The 17,621-nt window shown below is 35.7% G+C and overlaps 1 protein-coding gene and 1 non-coding gene across 5 annotated transcripts; both read left to right on the forward strand.

The window, feature by feature from the left end:
* The first annotated feature begins 8,864 nt into the window (after positions 1-8,864).
* On the forward strand, positions 8,865-8,936 carry TRNAG-UCC (transfer RNA glycine (anticodon UCC)). Its single transcript has one exon. It is a non-coding gene; the product is annotated as a tRNA-Gly (tRNA).
* A 1,140-nt stretch (positions 8,937-10,076) lies between these two features.
* LOC139877614 (telomere repeat-binding protein 5-like) lies at positions 10,077-15,112 on the forward strand. 4 transcript variants are annotated; one of them, XM_071865038.1, is made up of 10 exons: positions 10,077-10,278; positions 11,138-11,296; positions 11,377-12,013; positions 12,095-12,289; positions 12,387-12,449; positions 12,534-12,613; positions 12,985-13,220; positions 13,296-13,631; positions 13,717-13,780; positions 14,519-15,112. In XM_071865038.1, exons 2-10 carry the CDS (start codon positions 11,216-11,218, stop codon positions 14,693-14,695), a joined length of 1,869 nt encoding a protein of 622 aa, XP_071721139.1. In that variant the 5' UTR covers positions 10,077-10,278; positions 11,138-11,215; the 3' UTR covers positions 14,696-15,112. The 4 variants fall into 4 exon arrangements, with proteins under 4 accessions (XP_071721139.1, XP_071721142.1, XP_071721141.1 ...); XM_071865041.1 differs by having other exon boundaries at positions 12,988-13,220; XM_071865040.1 differs by lacking the exon at positions 10,077-10,278 and adding an exon at positions 10,553-10,648.
* The last annotated feature ends 2,509 nt before the right edge of the window (positions 15,113-17,621 follow it).

The following is a 17,621-nucleotide window of genomic DNA, read 5'->3' on the forward strand; positions in this document are numbered from 1 at the left end:
CGTAAACGGTAGCGAACCGTTTGAATGAGGGTTTGTCAAACCCGTATGGCCACACAATATAAGTTCTCGCTTACACCCTGCAAGTTAACTAATGATAATCGAATTGAGGATTTTCGTTCTAACTCGCCGTGGAATGTTTGTTTCATCGTACTTGTGTTCAAAGTATAAAAGTAAGTAGTACAAAATGTAACAAAGTATATATTTCTCAGCCCACAATTTAAAAGTATAAAAAGTTGTTGAAAAGGTGGGACTATGATCTCACCTCGAGTGCACGAGTATAAATGTACTTCACAAAGTAAATGTGTGCATGATAGTTGCTTAGCCTCAACCTAAACAAGTAAGTTGTATCAATTAACCGGTTACGACACAAGGTCGGGCGAAATGTGTTCAATTAGTCCTATGGCTCGTTACGACTCGATTATGTAGCATGTGAATCAATTTGTCAAGTTTCATGCAAGATACAAGTATAGAAACAAGTTAGGAAGATTGCACAATCATTTGGTTAAGTTTGACAAAAAGTCGAACTTCGGTCGGTCAAAGTCAACGAAAAGTCAACACGTTCGGGTCGGGTGCCGAACTATTTTTCTGAGGTTTTTAATCATATATGAGCATGTTAGAACAAGTTACATGTGAATCGGAGGTGCGTAGCATAGCAAACATTATTCAAAAATCGACAAAGTTGGACAGACCACTTTGGCGCGCCGCGCGGGTACATGGCGCGCCGCGCCATTACCTGTGCAGAGAATTCTGGCAGTTTTTACACTCAAGCACGAATCCAACTTCAAATACCCATAAATCCTAAACCGTAAACATCCAAAACAAGTATCTTATATCGTTGGAAAGGTATTTTGACAAGGAATACAACTAACCACTTTTCATCAAGCAAAAACATCATTTACAATAGCCGAAATCTCGTCAAGTCGTCATTAAATGTTCAAAACCATCGTTTCAAGTTTACAAAACGCATTTTAAGATTCGGGAATGCAATTCACACATATGATATGCCGTTTTGAAGGTAATGAAACATACAATACAACTAACCACTAACTAATAACATTTCATGGCATTCAAAGCATCAAAATTTCCTTTTAGAGTTCATCAAACCCTAATCAAGAATCACAAAACCAATAATCATGTTAATGATGTTTTCCAAATCAACCTACACATCAAATTGATGCTAAAGATGCTAGTAAAACTTTTAAAACATAAACTCTAACAATTTAACAACATTAACTCATCCAAAATTAAGGATTAAGCACACCCATTTCAAATGTTCAAACTAGTTACTCAAAACAATAAATCGAGCAAACAAAACATGTATTCATGCTAGACACGAGCCATAGACACTAACTAACACAATTTCAAGTCAAAAACACGAATTTAGAGAAATCTAGAGTTTTTAGAAACCTTACCCCAAGCTATGAAATTGGTACCAAATCGAAGAGGATGAAGAGAGGATCACGAATATGTAATTTGTTTTGTGATGAACTTCCTTGATTGAATTTAGATGATAAATCTTTGATGTTGGGGTTTGAGAGAAAATATGGAAGTAGCAAGAATGAGGGAGGTGAAATGGATGGAGGAGAAGGCCACTTTGACTATTTGACCTAGTCAAGTTTTTGCCCACTTGACAAGTTTAGTCCCTCAAGTTTCAAAGCGGGTGCGGGAATTAACCGAGCGAATATTTTTAAAACGCTAGAGTAAACGAGTGATGTTATAATTAAATAACGGGAATATTATGAACGTTAGTCAACGGAAAATACGAATTTAAATAACGAAAGATATTATTAAAAAAAAAAAAGACAATGTTAAAAATAAATTTAACGGAAAAATGCGGGATGTTACATTTACCGTCAGCCTTTTTTACCAATACAGGATTTGCAACCTATGTCTGATAACGCACTTCCCGCAGAATGCTTGCTTTGACAAGGCTGTCCACCTCTGCGCACAACCAATCACTGCGGTCTAGAGCCATATGCCGCTTCTTTTGCCTAACGGGTGTCAATGATGGATTAACATTTAACTTATGTTCCGCAATATCACGCGGAACCCCAGTCATGTCTGACTCACGCCACGCGAAAACATCTGCGTTTGCGGACAAAATTCCATGCAATTTGGCCTTTGTTTCGGCTGACAAGCCTGCGCCGATTTTAATTCGCTTATCCGGATGCAAGCGATTTGCTATGACTGCACAATTTGCCAGTTGTTCTCCCACGCTAGGAGTGCTTATAGGCGCAACTGAGCCACACAACTCGGTTGTTTGATGTGACGCAACCGTGGCAACGCCTCCTACTGTGGGAAACTTGATCAAACCATGCACTACCGATGGTATGATGTTGAAACGCCGTATGAAGTTTCTCCCTAGCAGTGCGTTATATCGTGAAGTTGAACGAACCACATAAAAATCGACCAATTCATGCCTGATCATCTGCGGGTTCCTGTCATCCGCAAGCTCTACCATTAATTCTATTCGGCCTAGCGGCCACGAGTTTTCTCCGGAAAACCCTGATAGCGTAATATCAGGCTGGCGTAACTGCGCTTTGACTTCTGCCGGAAGGAAACGATAACAATGCTCATACATAATATCGACACCGCTGCCAGTGTCAACATGCATGCGCTTAACCTGGATTCCGCAATCAGGGATGCGACACTTGATGATAATGGGCTCATTAATAGAATCAATTGACATTACAGGAGGAAAAGTGATTGGGAGAAGCTCCCAATCTTGGTGATCATTGTACTTTCTCCGCTGGCTAATTTTCTCTGCGTCAACCATGTTAATGGTTAAGTCGGCATTCTTCGCTTTGTCAACTTTCTGCCACGCGAAAGTCTTAGACTTCGAAGCCTCTTCTGCGACCTTTCCCTTGTCCTTTTTAGGTGGTTTTAGATGATTCAATTTGCCCGCGCGAAGCGCCTCCAGAACCCGTTCCATCAAGTTTTTACACCGATTGGTGTCGTGACCATAATCGTCATGAAATTCACAATACTTTGTTTTGTCCCGCTTACCAAATTCCGTAAGCGGAGTTGGGACCGCAGAGGTCGCGCACACCGGTTCGGTTGCCAAAATTTCTTTTGGCGTTTTGGACAAAATTTTAAGCAGCGCATAGTTCTGATTATTGATGCCGCGCTGATTATTGTTTCGATAATTGCCACTTGATTTCCCTTTATCATTCCTGATGGGACCACCGCTAGGATACCTTCCACGAGAGTTGTTACCATGATTTTGACCGCGCGAACGATCATCATCTTCCTTCCTCTCGTTGCGTGAGCTAGCTGTTGGAATGTCATTATCTTCGCCACTCCGCATATAGTCGTGGCATTCATTAAGCGCCTCAGCATAAGTTGTTGGGACTGTATGGCGCAGACGCCTTACCAGTGTTGGATGACGTTCTGAGTTTATACCATGTATGAGTCCGGAAATCTGTTGCTCTGGTTTGAGATCTGGTATACGCAGGCACTCATTAGTATACCTTGTGAGAAATTCGCCCAAAGATTCCTTGGACTTCTGCACGATGTCATGGCATTCAATGTGAGTGCGCTTGCGTGGTCTCTGATTCTGATATTGCAGCAAAAACTTTGTCCGCAGATCCATAAACCCGGCGATACTACCCGCCGACAACTTATTAAACCACTCACGAGCAATACCCTGTAGTGTCATAGGAAATATCTGACACGCAACCGGATCCACCCAGCCTTGAGTGCGCATTGCGCCTTCGAAACGCTCTAAAAAATCATCCGGATCGGTCAGGCCATTGTAAGTACCTAACGTGCTAGGTATCTTTGGTGCTGATGGAAACGGGTATGCGGATATATGCGGAGGAAACTTGTCAAATGTAGTCGGTAGCTCGAAGGGTGGTCTAACAGGATCCCCTTTCAAGTTTGCAAAGAAACGCTTCATCATGTCCTGAACAAAGTCAGGTTGTGAAAATAAGTGAACCATATCAGGAGGTGCGGCCTGCATGAATTGACTTGCAAGATTTGCCTGCCCTTGAACATTTTGCCAAGGTTGACCCTGCGTCTGCGGATATAACCAAGGCTGCTGCGTTGGAAAAGAGGGATAACTTAAAGACGCAGAGTACACAGGTGGCTGTAAAGGAAGCGAAACCTGTGGCGCAGATATCTGCGAAACTTGAGGATACACACTTAAAAGCCCAACTGTATGCGCTGTGCTTTGCTGCTGCGCTGTTATCGGCGCCCAATGAGAGTTTGCATCTGGGATGACACCAAATCCCCAACTATTAAGTAACGCATGCACATCCGCAGGAGTTAAAAATTGTGAAACTGGGCGCGGTGGTTGCCAAGGTTGCAACGGTGTAAATGACGAATTCTGCTGAATGCTCTGCGTATGCAGAGGTATTGAAACAGTGGTACTGTAAATAGGTACCTGGCAGCAGCAGCAAACCACATGCGGCCCCGTTGTTCCACCGCTAGTGCCTGCAAAGATGACCCTTGGATCCACTGACGAAAAGTCCAGCCGCGTGGTTGTGACTGGTGAGTTTGCTCTTGGCGGTGTGACCCCGTCTGAATATATCGGCTTGTACCTCTGAAAGGGTTCGCCGGATATAGGTGGAGGGTATATCGTGTACCCCGCCTGAGTAGCGGCCCCCGTAGTCATAACAGGTGTATGTTGACTACTAGACGGTGCGTTCTGAACATCTGTTTGGGTATGTTCCGATGATTCCTCGGAAGTCATGATACTGTTAAAGAAAAAATTCAAAAATTTTGTAAATAACGAGTCATACAATTCAAAACCTTAAAAGAAAAAGCAATTAAACAGTCTTGAATTAATTCGTCTCTCAATGAAAGCACCACTTGATCATGCATATTTTAACCATGGGGTTTAATATGCCTGCTCAATACGTAAGGAGGGGTTTAAGGATCTTAGAACGTGGCTCTCCGGTCCGGCTACCTTGAATAACCCTGGCCGACATGATGATGTCGGCGGGGTGGCAAAGTGATTAAGTCCACCTCTGATAACGGTCGTCGATCAAGAGGCCCCAAATAAGGTCGTAGGTACTAGCTTACGAAAGACTAACCTGTTAACCTTGAAAAGATGCTGAATGATGCTGTTTTGCGTAATGTATCTCGTGTGTGATAGTTACGTAATATGCCGTGTCCGGTAAATGATGATTAGGGTTGTATTTATAGGCAAACCCTAATTCTAGAAACATCCCAGATCACGTTAATCTCATCCATAACTGACTCCCCCGAATCACGGATATAATTATGGAAAAGATATTTACTTGACAGCTAAGCAACTGCCGTACCGGGAACAAAGGAATCAGATACAATCCGCATACGGCATAGCGCACACAAGCACAAGCATACGCACACTATTAAGCGCCCGCATGCATATGAGGTGCGCATGCGGGTTGCGGTATCATTAATACCTGCTCCAGTATCGTCCGCAGACGGCAGGTCACCTCCAACACAGTATCAAAAGACCGGCTTCAAATGAGAGAAGGTTCATACCTGTTTCAAAAACAAAGAAACATTAGTCATAAATTCGAGTTTACATTCTGCGATGGGATAGATTTCCTAAGACGATGAAATATTACCAAAATTATAGTTCCATGTACCCACGATTTCAACAGTAAAAACTTAAGAGATATACTATAAGCACCATAAAACAGTTCAATATATCATCTACAACAACATCTTTAGCATACATTCTAAAGAAATGGAGATATGAAATTGGAAGAAAAAAAAAACAAAACAACAAATAACTCAATCAAACGTCAAATTATCTTTACATATGTCAAACAATACTTACTTACCTTTAGGTTTTAGTGTTTTTGTGATAAATTTTGTTCGTTAGTTCCGACAATGAAAATTCCCTCTCTTTGAAGCCTGTATACAACATCATATATGCAAAGAAATGTTCATAAAATAAGGTAATCAAAATGGATAATGCACAAGTTATAAAAGCTATCCATCAAGTTTTTTTTTTTCCTTTAAAAAATCGTAGAATATATATTGATTTGTCTAGGGTTACCTACTATAATATCTAGTATAGAATAACAAAAAATGGAATTAAAAGACATATATGAGTACCTGACTGAAAATTTTTCAATTGTATGATTCAAATGAACAGAGCCGATCCCGAAAATTTGAGTGCCCTGAGCGAGGCGAAAAAAAGGGTCCCAACGAATAATATAAACTATTTAAAAAGCGAAATTAGAACTTTACGTACCGTAATAGTTAACCAATGATTATTGAAGCTCTACTCGCATTCTTGATAACAACTTGTTTAATTACCTCTTCACAATTTATAATCCATTATATTTTATTCAATAGATTGTAAAATCATTAGACAACATCGGTGTGTTAACATAAAAATATATACTATAAAATCATTAGAGAAAAATATATGTAAATATAAAGCTAGTGTTTTTGTCCCACATATAATTTAAGCATATAATTTAAGCTAGTGTATATGTAAATATATGTGGCAAGTGAAGTAATTATAAAACCATCGTACAGACAACATGTAATTGTAACTTTAAGATAGTTTATATCAAGGTTGCAAAAGACGTGAGACGGGGTCGAGACGGTCGGGTCCTAAAAAGGTCGAGACGTTCGAGACGGGGTCGAGACGGGGGTCGAGACGGACGTTGACCAAAGTTGACTTTTAAATATATAAGTATATAAATGTATATATGTGTACATATTTTAAAGCCAAAAACTTTACTTGACTAATTTGTACTCATAATTGCTATCACCGTTAATATAATACAGAAAATTCAAATTAAAATACGACAAATTTGACCGATTTTACCGACTTTCTGACTTTTCCGAATTTTGAGAGACTTTGACCTGATTTTTTTCAACTTTGACCCGAATTTTGACCGTTGACTGTCATATTAGACGGTTTTCTTCGAGACGGGACGGGCTAGTCACCAAACCGTCGCAACGGGCGTCGAGACGGCTCGAGACGGGGTGTTTTGCAACAGTGGTTTATATTGTCCCACATCGATATATCAATAGAAAATTATATGATATAAAAGCTAAGCTGTCAATTAGAAACCAAAATGAATTATAATAGGGCCTGTTTTCCTGGGCCTATTTATCCTTTTCATTTTCTTGGGCTTAAAATAATAATTTCACATTAAAAATACTGTGCTTAAAATCTTATAATAGTATTGGGCCCCCAATATTATTGGGCCCTGTTCAGGTGCTCACTTTGCACCCCTTTAGGGCCGGGCCTGCAAATGAAGTATGAGTGATGATAGAGGGATAGGGCCGGGCTGCAAATGAAGTATGAGTGATGATAGGGGGATAGAGTAAAATTAATGTATATGTTGCAAATGAAGTATGAGTGATGATAGGGGGATAGAGTAAAATTAATGTATATGTTCACCTAAATTCAAAAGGGGATGATTCTCACACACTTTTTTGGTATCCTTACACATCAATTGAGTATTATTACACACCAAAAAAGTGTGTGTGAGAATCATCCCCCAAATTCAAATTTCAAATTGATACAAATAAAAAATTACTCGTAGAAAAGTGAAGGGTTTAAGGAAATATAACCTCACCACAAAATGAATTGAAGCTTCTCCCAAAAAGTTGTAGCGGCTCTCATGAAAATACCAGTGATTTCTAAACCCGTGGCAGAATTTTTTTTTTTTTAATTCATCATAACGAATTTCACAATAGAGGAACTAACCTTTCTTTTCTTTATCTTGTAATTTCAGCAACCCCTTTTCCATTCTAAACCTGCAATCTCATCTTCAATTTTCAAGTTAAATTCTATCACCAAGTTTAATTTAAATCACAAATCTCAAACTCAAATTAAATTAACAAATAATATTAACATTTACCCATATTAAAGCCTTAGTTGGTGTATATCAACAACTATTGTGGGTTCTCCGTTAAAAAGAGTAGATGTACATTAACAACTCCTAATTAAATCTTCAAACCACCTGGCCTAGTAACCCCGTTTGTGGGTTATCCATCACCTGTACATCAAGAACGATGTTACTGAGTATACCCTATACAATCGAGAAATAAGTAATCCATAAATTGATGCATAAAAATAAAAATAAAAGCAAGAAAATTTATTGAATACCATCTTTACTTCAAATAAATTTAAAAGTTCTAATCAACAATGTATTCATCATCATACATGCTATTACGTTTTTTGTACCACCACCCATCACTTCATGGTCGGAATTTGGCTTTTAATCGACGGAGATAATATCCGGTCGTCTTCTCCGATAACAAATACGACCACTTTTGTGGAGGTCGTTTAGGCAAATCCGGTAATAAAACTGGTCGTTTTGGCTCTTAAATCGACAGATATATCCTCAACTTGTAGCGATTTACGCAGGTGAAACCCTAAAGCGATTTAGGAAAAAATTGTTACTGTGCATTTGTGGGATATTGAAAACCCTAACAAATGAATTTTTTACGTAAGATGTTTTATATTGCAAAAGATATATATATATATATATATATATATATATATATATATATATATATATATATATATATATATATTATATATTTTTAACTGAAAATTAAATGATTAATGATGTCAGTTGCTTATATTTTTTTATTTTTTCTTTTTGATTTTTTTTAATAAAGAAAAAAATTTATTTATGAAATCATTATTTTAGCATTTTAATAGAAACTATATAGAATAGATAGATGTAACAAACTGACAACTTAAACTTTTCGTCTTCAGTTGTTTGTTATGGTTTTTTAAATGGATAACACAGAAACTTAAGAGAGAACAGAAACATAAAAACATATACTCCAATATACGCATCAACAATTCAATGCGATATGGACATATCGTTATTTATCAAGTTTACAGATATGTAATAATATGTTTGAAATACGAAATGAATATATAATCAGCGTTTGTAGTCCAACGGTTAGGATAATTGCCTTCCAAGCAATAGACCCGGGTTCGACTCCCGGCAAACGCATTTTTGTTTCAGCATTTTCTATATTTTTATGTAATGTTATGGTTATTATGTATATGTTTTGTATATATTATATCAACAAGTTTTTATTGTATGCTTTAAAAGTCGACCAGTTGGTACCTATATTTAATATTTAATATGATATTTGCAATGATGATTTATATATAATCGTTTAATTTTAATCAAATGATTTGAGTCTGAATGTAAAGTGGCTAGAAGGTATATAGAGATGATAAGGTTTTACGTGTTATCTTCAAAAACAAGCTAACACATCTTAATCAGTATTCTCTTAATTTATAATTTGAGTAATCTTGAAACTAAATTTAATAAAGACAATTACAATAGATGTCTTTAATAGTGTTTATGACCTAGCGAGTTGAGTTAATATGGAGTATATAACTACCAACTAATATATACATATTTTTGTAGAATTGATAATTGTGTGTAGGTCATCGAACCAACCGTTGAATCGGCCTCAAAAGATGTACTAGCCGAGTGTCCGTTACAATCCGAGAAACAATCGCCCCTCACAAGTCAATGCAGTGGACTAATCGGTTATCTGTAGGTTCCAACTAAAAACATGTTGGAAGATATTATTTTATTTTAAGCTTATAAAAGACCAATGTAATCTTTCTTTAACAGTGTGTAGAACTTAGTAAAATAGACATACATTGTAGTATATCTAATCTAATATCTACTTATATGTAAATGTAAACAATATATTTGAAAATATGACGTCCATAGAATAATATGGTCATAAATTCAAGCAAATTGGGTCAATATTAGTTGAACAGTTTGCTTTCTAAAAATAGAAAACTCAATTCAAATGGATGTCTGAATGAAAAGAAATTAACATTACAGAAATTACCAACTACCCCTTGTCATTTTATGACCCAACGTTTTTATCGATTCCACGCACGCACGCACGCACGCACGCACAACCATAGGATTATATGTTTTGTGACACGTGTCATTATCTGGATGATGTAATTGTGTAGACCCGGTCATATAGGGAGTGTGTACCCTTCTATAGCCGGTAACCACTAAAAACCTTTTACCGATCCATCCGGTAACAAGGGTCAATGAGTATAATAAACATCAAGGGGGGTTTAAGCCAATTGTTGGGTGGTTTTCAGAGGGTTTTTGTTTTTTTTAAAGAAAGTAAAAAAATAGAAAGAACAATTATGATTTAAAAGATTTGTTTTTTAATAATGGGGTTTGTTTTGATGATATAAAAGTTCGTGAATTTGGGGTTTACTTTGTGAAATATATAATCTTGAAGATGGGAATTTGAAGAAAATGGTGGGTGAATTATTGGCAAAATCTTGGGGGTGATTTAGTTAAGGTAAAAAGATTGAATTTTTTGTTGGAATTTTGAGTTTTACTCAATTTTGAGGATGAATGTGTTGTTTAATTTTGTGAATTCTTGATTTTGGTGGGTGTGATCTGATGTTTTGTGTTTCAATTTTGTTTTAAATTTACTGATCATGGTGTATGTTTCTAAATTGATCTTTTTCTTTCATTTTTTATTATTGTTTATACTGTATTATATTTTTATGATCTATATCTATAATTGAAGTGTCATCCATCTGTATTTATTTATGTCTCAGACTCTCAGTGATTTTTTAATAAATTTTTATCCTTTCAGGGTTTTATGAGGGTTTTGAATTTCATTATACCCTTTGTCTTCTTCAAGTTCATATCTTTATTACTCCGTACAAATTTATTTATTTATTATTTATTTATTACAGTATTTATAATTTTTTTTGGGGGTTAATTATTACAGTATTTATTTGCATTCAGAAGTTATTGATTTGATCTGATAACTTATTTATTATTTACTTATGATCTACGTGTTCTCTACTTCTGTTTGATGATTGTACATATGTGAATTTTGTAGATTCATGTGTTAAAAGTGCATTTGATGGGGGCTTTTAAACAATTCTTTTGATCAGGATCATAAAGAATTTGAATTAATTCATTAAAGTACTATAGGGTTCCTTTTTTGGTTACAGTAACCATAAAGATTTCTCTGTACTTATGTTAAATTCGTTACGTTTTCGGTCTCCAGATAACTTATGCAAGTTTCTAATTTGCAGTAGATTATTAAAACTCAAAACTTGTATAATTTTGTGAATTCGAAGCATTGTCAATCTTCATTTTGTCTCCTATGATGTACCTGAAACGTTATGCTTGATTTGCAGGTGTTAATCGTGTTTAAAGGTACAAAAGAACGATAATCATGTTCTTTAAGTAGGTTGTATTGATATGATCAGTAAGATATGGTGTTGCAAAAGCGTTTAGAATACGGATTTAATGGCTACCAAGTTCCTCCAACGCCCCGGGCCGCCAGATCAGCAACGGTATTTTGTTTTTCACTCATTATAATTTCAAGTTTTAATCTTTTTTCATGATCTTGACTTATATTTGTTTTCCGTTTCAGAGGAGGGTTTCGTTTTTGAAGAAAACAAAGGACCATAACAATAACAATAACGTTAATGTTAACGCTAACAAGCAAATGTGTGCATTCGACTTATTGGCTACGGTAGCTGGAAATTTATTGCAGGACGGTGTTGATAACGAATCTGAAACCGTTAAGATTGAACAAAAACCTGTAGAAAACGCGTCACAAAATGTTAATATTTGTGATCAAACAAGTTGCAATAGAAGCTTTTTTGTGTCCGAGATAATTTCAGATGCTCCGGTTGTTCAGGATTCAAATTCTGGACCTTTGTCAGGTATTACCTTTTCTGATTCCCGGGAGAAGTCAAACGTTGACAAAGTCAAAGTCAAAGCGAACGCCCCGTTTAGTTGTAAAGTAGAAGATAAGAATAGTAAAGCGATAACAAACATGGCGCCAAAGCCTTGCGTAGATAATAATAACAATAATGTGAAGTTTCCATTTTGCAAAGATAATGTAAATTTAGTAGTTAGAGATGATGATGAAAACTTTTGTGGGGTCACTCGAGATCCTAATAAGACGAATAAGCCACCAGTGCGTATTGGTGATCGAAGAATTAGGCGGTTTTTGGCAACCAAGTACTGGAAAACAGGTCATGATGATGTGAATTGTGATGTTGGTGAGTTTTTTATTTTAAAATTTAAATAGTCAATTTTGTGTGGTTTGCTTGATTTTTGAGTATGTAAATCTGATGTTGTAGATGGTTACGATAATAAGGATACTTCCTACAAACGACATAGATCGTTAAAGGATTATCCTTTCAAAAAGAGACGGCTTTATGAATTAGAAGACTTTTCGCACTCAAAAGATGTGGTCAATAGTGATCATCAATCTAGGCCACTTCGAAAGGAATCGATTGAGGACATTTCCAGTTTGAGTGCCAAATCTGAAGAAGGTTTGAGCCTTTTTTGTTATGAATTTAGATTTGGATAAATGAGGTATCTGCATATGCGTTTTGAAACTGATCATCTGATTATTGATGTGCATAACAGGTTTAGAGACATCAAAATATGTATCAAAGCAAAATCCAGCGTTTCACAACCGTGATTGTCATGGTAATTATTAGTTAAGCACCTTTCGATTGGGTTATCGTTATCTAGTAAGAAGTTTTATAAGAAAGATTCGGTTTTTTTGTTCAGTAAAGCTAAAGATCAAATCTTTTCGGGTACCTGAGCTTTTCTTTGAGTTACCAAAAACGGCTACCGTTGGTTCTCTGAAGGTATCCTATTGACCCCTCTTTCTTTATGTCATTTCCCTAAATAATCAATAAAAGTCTGTTTTTAAAACATTAAGGTTTTTTTGACGACAACCCTTAACGCCTGTCATTCACGTGGATTAAAATGTTGTACAAAGCGGTTACTATTGACTTTCTGATGGCGTTATTGAAGTTTACCAGTCTTTTTTGCATGTTAACGACAGCCCTAAGGGTCGTCGTTATAAAAATACATTAATTTATTGCTACCATTTCGAGTGGTAGGAAATCAGATGATGAGTCCAAAATGCAAATCCAAACACCTACTTACTATACAAAATGATAATAAATGTGGTATTAATCAGGGATTGACCTACACTGACTTTCTTTTTCAACAGAAAACTGTTACGGAGGCTGTGACATCTATACTTGGCGGTGAGTTGGACGTTGGTGTGATGGTTCAGGGGAAAAAAATTCGAGACGACGACAAAACATTGCTACAAATCGGCATACATAACAAGCTAGAAGCATTAGGTTTCTCCTTAGAACCTAACCATATGCTAAATGGACTGTCTTTATGCCCAGAAGATCGACCGTTTCCACAAACTCCCGATATGCCTAAGCCCTTAATACGGTATGTATTTTAAAATCATGTATGTAGAAGCTGTACCATATGCTTACCAAGTTGTACATTTTGTTACCATATTAGGTATACACCGACTGCCAATGTTGGTAACCAGTTGGTGCGACAAGCAGTGGTTTCTGACGTCTCGCCAGATCCTCCTCTGACGAATTTTGTGAGTGGTTCGATTGATAATGATCATGAATCAGCCCCATCACTACCTAAGTTGTCTACGGATCGCAAAAGTGGTTCAGACTCAAGGGCTTTGGTTATGGTTCCAGCTATGAATCAGAGGACACTGGATGTGGTTCCCTTGAGGAAATGTAAGCGGTCTGAGGTGGCACAACGTAGAATTCGTCAACCTTTTTCGGTTTCTGAGGTGGAAGCGTTGGTTCAAGCAGTTGAAAAACTTGGAACCGGAAGGTACATTTTTTATTTTCTTTGTAAAAACGTTACAAAATCAAAACCCTTGTAATTTAATGTGAATTTATGTCTGCTGATCATTTAGATGGCGTGATGTCAAGTTACGCGCTTTTGATAACGCCAAGCACCGCACTTATGTTGATTTGAAGGTACATCATCTAAGACAGTTAATATAGTTATAGTGAATTCCATTCCTTCTTAGCTCATACAAGTTTCATTTCTTGTTAGTTCATAACTTTCATTACTTATAGTTGGATAAAAGGGAAAGTTTTGCTTATTGGGTCCAGTAGCGAATTTACCTTAAGACCCCACTAGTAGCGAATAATGTTCTGTTTTAGACATTATTCGTGTAAAATTATGTAGGGTACGTGAGTTCACCGTTCTAAAAGAAATAAAAAAAAAAATTACCTTTCAAGTTGTATTCCCACTACTAATTTAAAAGATATTACTCTTATACTTTTTTTTTTTTTTTTTGAAAGGCAAACTCACACACCCTTAACACGAATATTTACAATAATCCACGAAATATGTCCACGACGGGACTTGAACCCCCAACCTCTTGGGTAAAAGGGCCACCACGATACCGTCGGGCCAATGGCCCTTTGGTACTCTTATACTCTTATATCTCAAAAAATCTATGTTCTTTAGAAGTAAACAGTCATTATTTGGGAAAAAAATTTTAACAAAGTACCAGTCAGATTGTATAAGACCTCTTTGAATTTCAATTCGAAAATTGACAATGGTCGGGTTGCTATTTTTCGCGTATGATCATCGGGAAGGATATGTGGACTGGTCATGGTTATTGGTTAACAACCTTTTAGGAAAAAGGGCTCGTTTTAATTGGTCTGTTATGACATATAGTTTGTTTTGATCGGTTCGTTTTGCAGGACAAGTGGAAAACGCTAGTGCACACCGCAAGAATCTCACCACAACAAAGAAGAGGCGAACCGGTCCCACAACAACTTTTAGACCGAGTGTTAGCTGCACATGCGTACTGGTCACATCACCAAGCCAAGCCGCAGTTCAAACATCAACCGCAACTAGAAACTTATCAACTCCTTTAATAAAACAACATAAAAAAGTAAGTAGACATGTTTGTTGTTTCTGCTTTTAGCGTCATTCTCCCTAAATATCATTCCAAATACAGCAAGTATTTGTAAGTATCTATTGTTGTTATAACTATATCTATCTACCAGTCTATAAAAACATAATGTAAAAAGTAACGAACAGAGGGAGAAAGAACGGTAAAAGTCCCGTTACTTTTTTTTCTTCTTGGTTGGCGCGATGATTGTAAATGGGTCGACCGAATAAGCGCTTATGTAGCTAATAGATCTGGGTTGCATTCTTGTTAATGTCTTGTGGTTGTCTTTTGGTTTATAGTTTTTGTTTCCTTCTTTTTGTGTAGTTTTGGGAAGTAATGGTAGGTTTATGTGGTTTATGTTGTTTTAATAAGATGCCCAAATTATGGAAGTTTTGATGTATTTGTCCTGTTGTTCATTTTGTTTGGTTTCTAGATTATGATTATGGAAAGTATTGGTTTTGGTCATGATCTTAGTTAAGAATTATTAATAAAATTAGCCTAAAGAAAAGGTTTGATATTGATGTGTAGCAAGATAATGAGATAATCGCGCTCGGGGGGCTTGATTACCCCGAGGTTTTACCTTCTATGAGGGAGCCAATGTACATGTTCATAGGAGAGTTTTCTCGCTTATCCAAAAAAAAAAAATAATAATAATAATGAGATAATGAAAAACATAGTCATGTAAGAATATGTTTGAACTGATCAGGACTGAAATTGTATGCGTAACGCCCAAAGAGTTATAAACTTATAAGACCACTGTTAACGCAGCAACAAATAAGGGTGTGAGTTGAGCCGGACGAGGGGTGATGCCGTCTGATGGCTATTTAAAGCGGCGGCAAATTCTGGCGTTAATCGGTTTGTGACGAAAACAAAGACGAGTGTCGGAGTAGGTGAGAGAAAAGAGGGACCAATAAGTGATTTTACAGATTTTAATAAACGTATATTTTTATTATTAATTTATTTTTTTCTACTCAATTTTTAATCGGATTAGGCCACATCACCTTACAAATATTTGACACAAACATTTGACCTTTTGGATTGACGAATGTCAAATACTGACCTTGTCACATCACCAAAAAGTACACAGTTTACCTCTAACGTCGTAGTAACCCGTTTTATCATCTAAACAAAATTATAATGTACTCCGTAATCATTTATTATAGAATATTGCTAGCTAAGTTAACTAATGATTACTTTTGATATTTCTCGGATCACGCCAAATTATTGTTAACGAGGTATTAACTATTAAGTATTAACATACTTTTTAAAAATAATCAAACTTCAATCATTAGATTATCTATGATTTTTATATTTATCATCATGCTATATAAAACAAAAATATGAAGAACAAAGATTTCAAAAAGTCAAGAATACAGGCAAATTAATATATCGGTTGATGGTATATGTTTAACGAATCTTGTTATGATTACGTGATTTTTATCTGTTTTATATATATTTTTTTGTCATCTAGGTGTCCCTTTCCAACTAGGCTATTTACGCTTTAAAAATATCCAACCCATAAGTCTCATGTGGACATATATGGTTGAATATATGTCTCGTCTACTTTTCATATCTGTTGTGCTTATCTTTATAAATAGTAGTTTTTTATCCTTAAAAAAATTAGTTTCTTATCCGTCTATTTAATATAGTAAAAATATAAAATACTACTGATCACAGATATAAAATCTATATGAATAAATTAAATGTATTCAACATTTAGAATTTTAGCATTGTCGAAGCTTAGTGGTTGAGGAAATTTGTCCCTTATTTAACTTCTGGTTAAAGATTATTTGTCAATACATATATATATATATATATATATATATATATATATATATATATATATATATATATATATATATATATATATATATATATATATATATATATATATATATATATATATATATATATAGGGGCAGGATCAATGGGGAAGTAACCAATCGGGGGAAGCGGGGGGAAGCAAATTTTTTTTTTTTCGTTTTTTTTGAAAATTTTTTTCCGGCATCAAGATCACACAAAAATATGAACATTTAGAAGAGACACTTCGTGATGAATGTTATTATTTAGGCGGGAAAACGATCGACAAAAATAACATTCATGATAATATTGTTCGTGAAGAATGTGAACGTTTTTTTTTCATGTTTTGTGAAGTAAAATTTAGCCCGATTTAGAGTTTAGGGTTTGGTGTTTTAGGTTTATTCCATAAACCCAAAACACCAAACCCTAAACCCTAAACCCTAAACTCTAAACCCTAAACTCTAAACCGTTCGTGTTAAAAACTCAATTTAAATCCTAAATCTAAACCCTACATCTAAACCCTAAACCCTAAATTTCTAAACCATAATATCTAAACCCTATAAACCCTAATATCTAAACCCTAATATCTAAACCCCAATAGCTAAAATCTCAAAATACGCTCGAAAAACACGATAATTGTTATATATTACTTCTTCGAGCGTTTTTCCGCCAAAATAAAAACATTTATCACAAAGTGTCTCTACTAAATGTTCATATTTTCATCTCATCTATAATGTTCGTGAACAAAGTTTTTTCAAAAAACGAAAAAAAAAAAAGTTTTTGCTTCCCCCCGCTTCCCCCCGAATGGTTACTTCCCTCTTGATCCTACCACTATATATATATATATATATATATATATATATATATATATATATATATATATATATATATATATATATATATATATATATATCATATTATTTATTAGATATATTATATATAAATAATAATGTGCAATGTATTAGACACCAAATCGCAAGGGCGGAGCTTTATTAGGGCAGGAGGGGGCCCTTGCCCCTCCAAAAGTTTGAGTAGCTAGTAGGGATTTGTAGCCCTCTGAGTTACGGACGTGTGGACTTTTAAATCAACTAAAACGGAGTCCGTATGAA

Source organism: Rutidosis leptorrhynchoides, chromosome 11 (assembly GCF_046630445.1).
Source record: "Rutidosis leptorrhynchoides isolate AG116_Rl617_1_P2 chromosome 11, CSIRO_AGI_Rlap_v1, whole genome shotgun sequence".
Taxonomy (NCBI): Eukaryota; Viridiplantae; Streptophyta; class Magnoliopsida; order Asterales; family Asteraceae; genus Rutidosis; species Rutidosis leptorrhynchoides.

Excerpts from the sequence above, each read along its gene's own strand:
- LOC139877614 (XM_071865038.1), top strand. The coding sequence starts at position 11,216 with ATGGTGTTGCAAAAGCGTTTAGAATACGGATTTAATGGCTACCAAGTT. Across the intron at positions 13,632-13,716 it reads GAAAAACTTGGAACCGGAAG|ATGGCGTGATGTCAAGTTAC; the intron begins GTACATTTTTTA and ends CTGATCATTTAG. Across the intron at positions 13,781-14,518 it reads GCACTTATGTTGATTTGAAG|GACAAGTGGAAAACGCTAGT; the intron begins GTACATCATCTA and ends TTCGTTTTGCAG.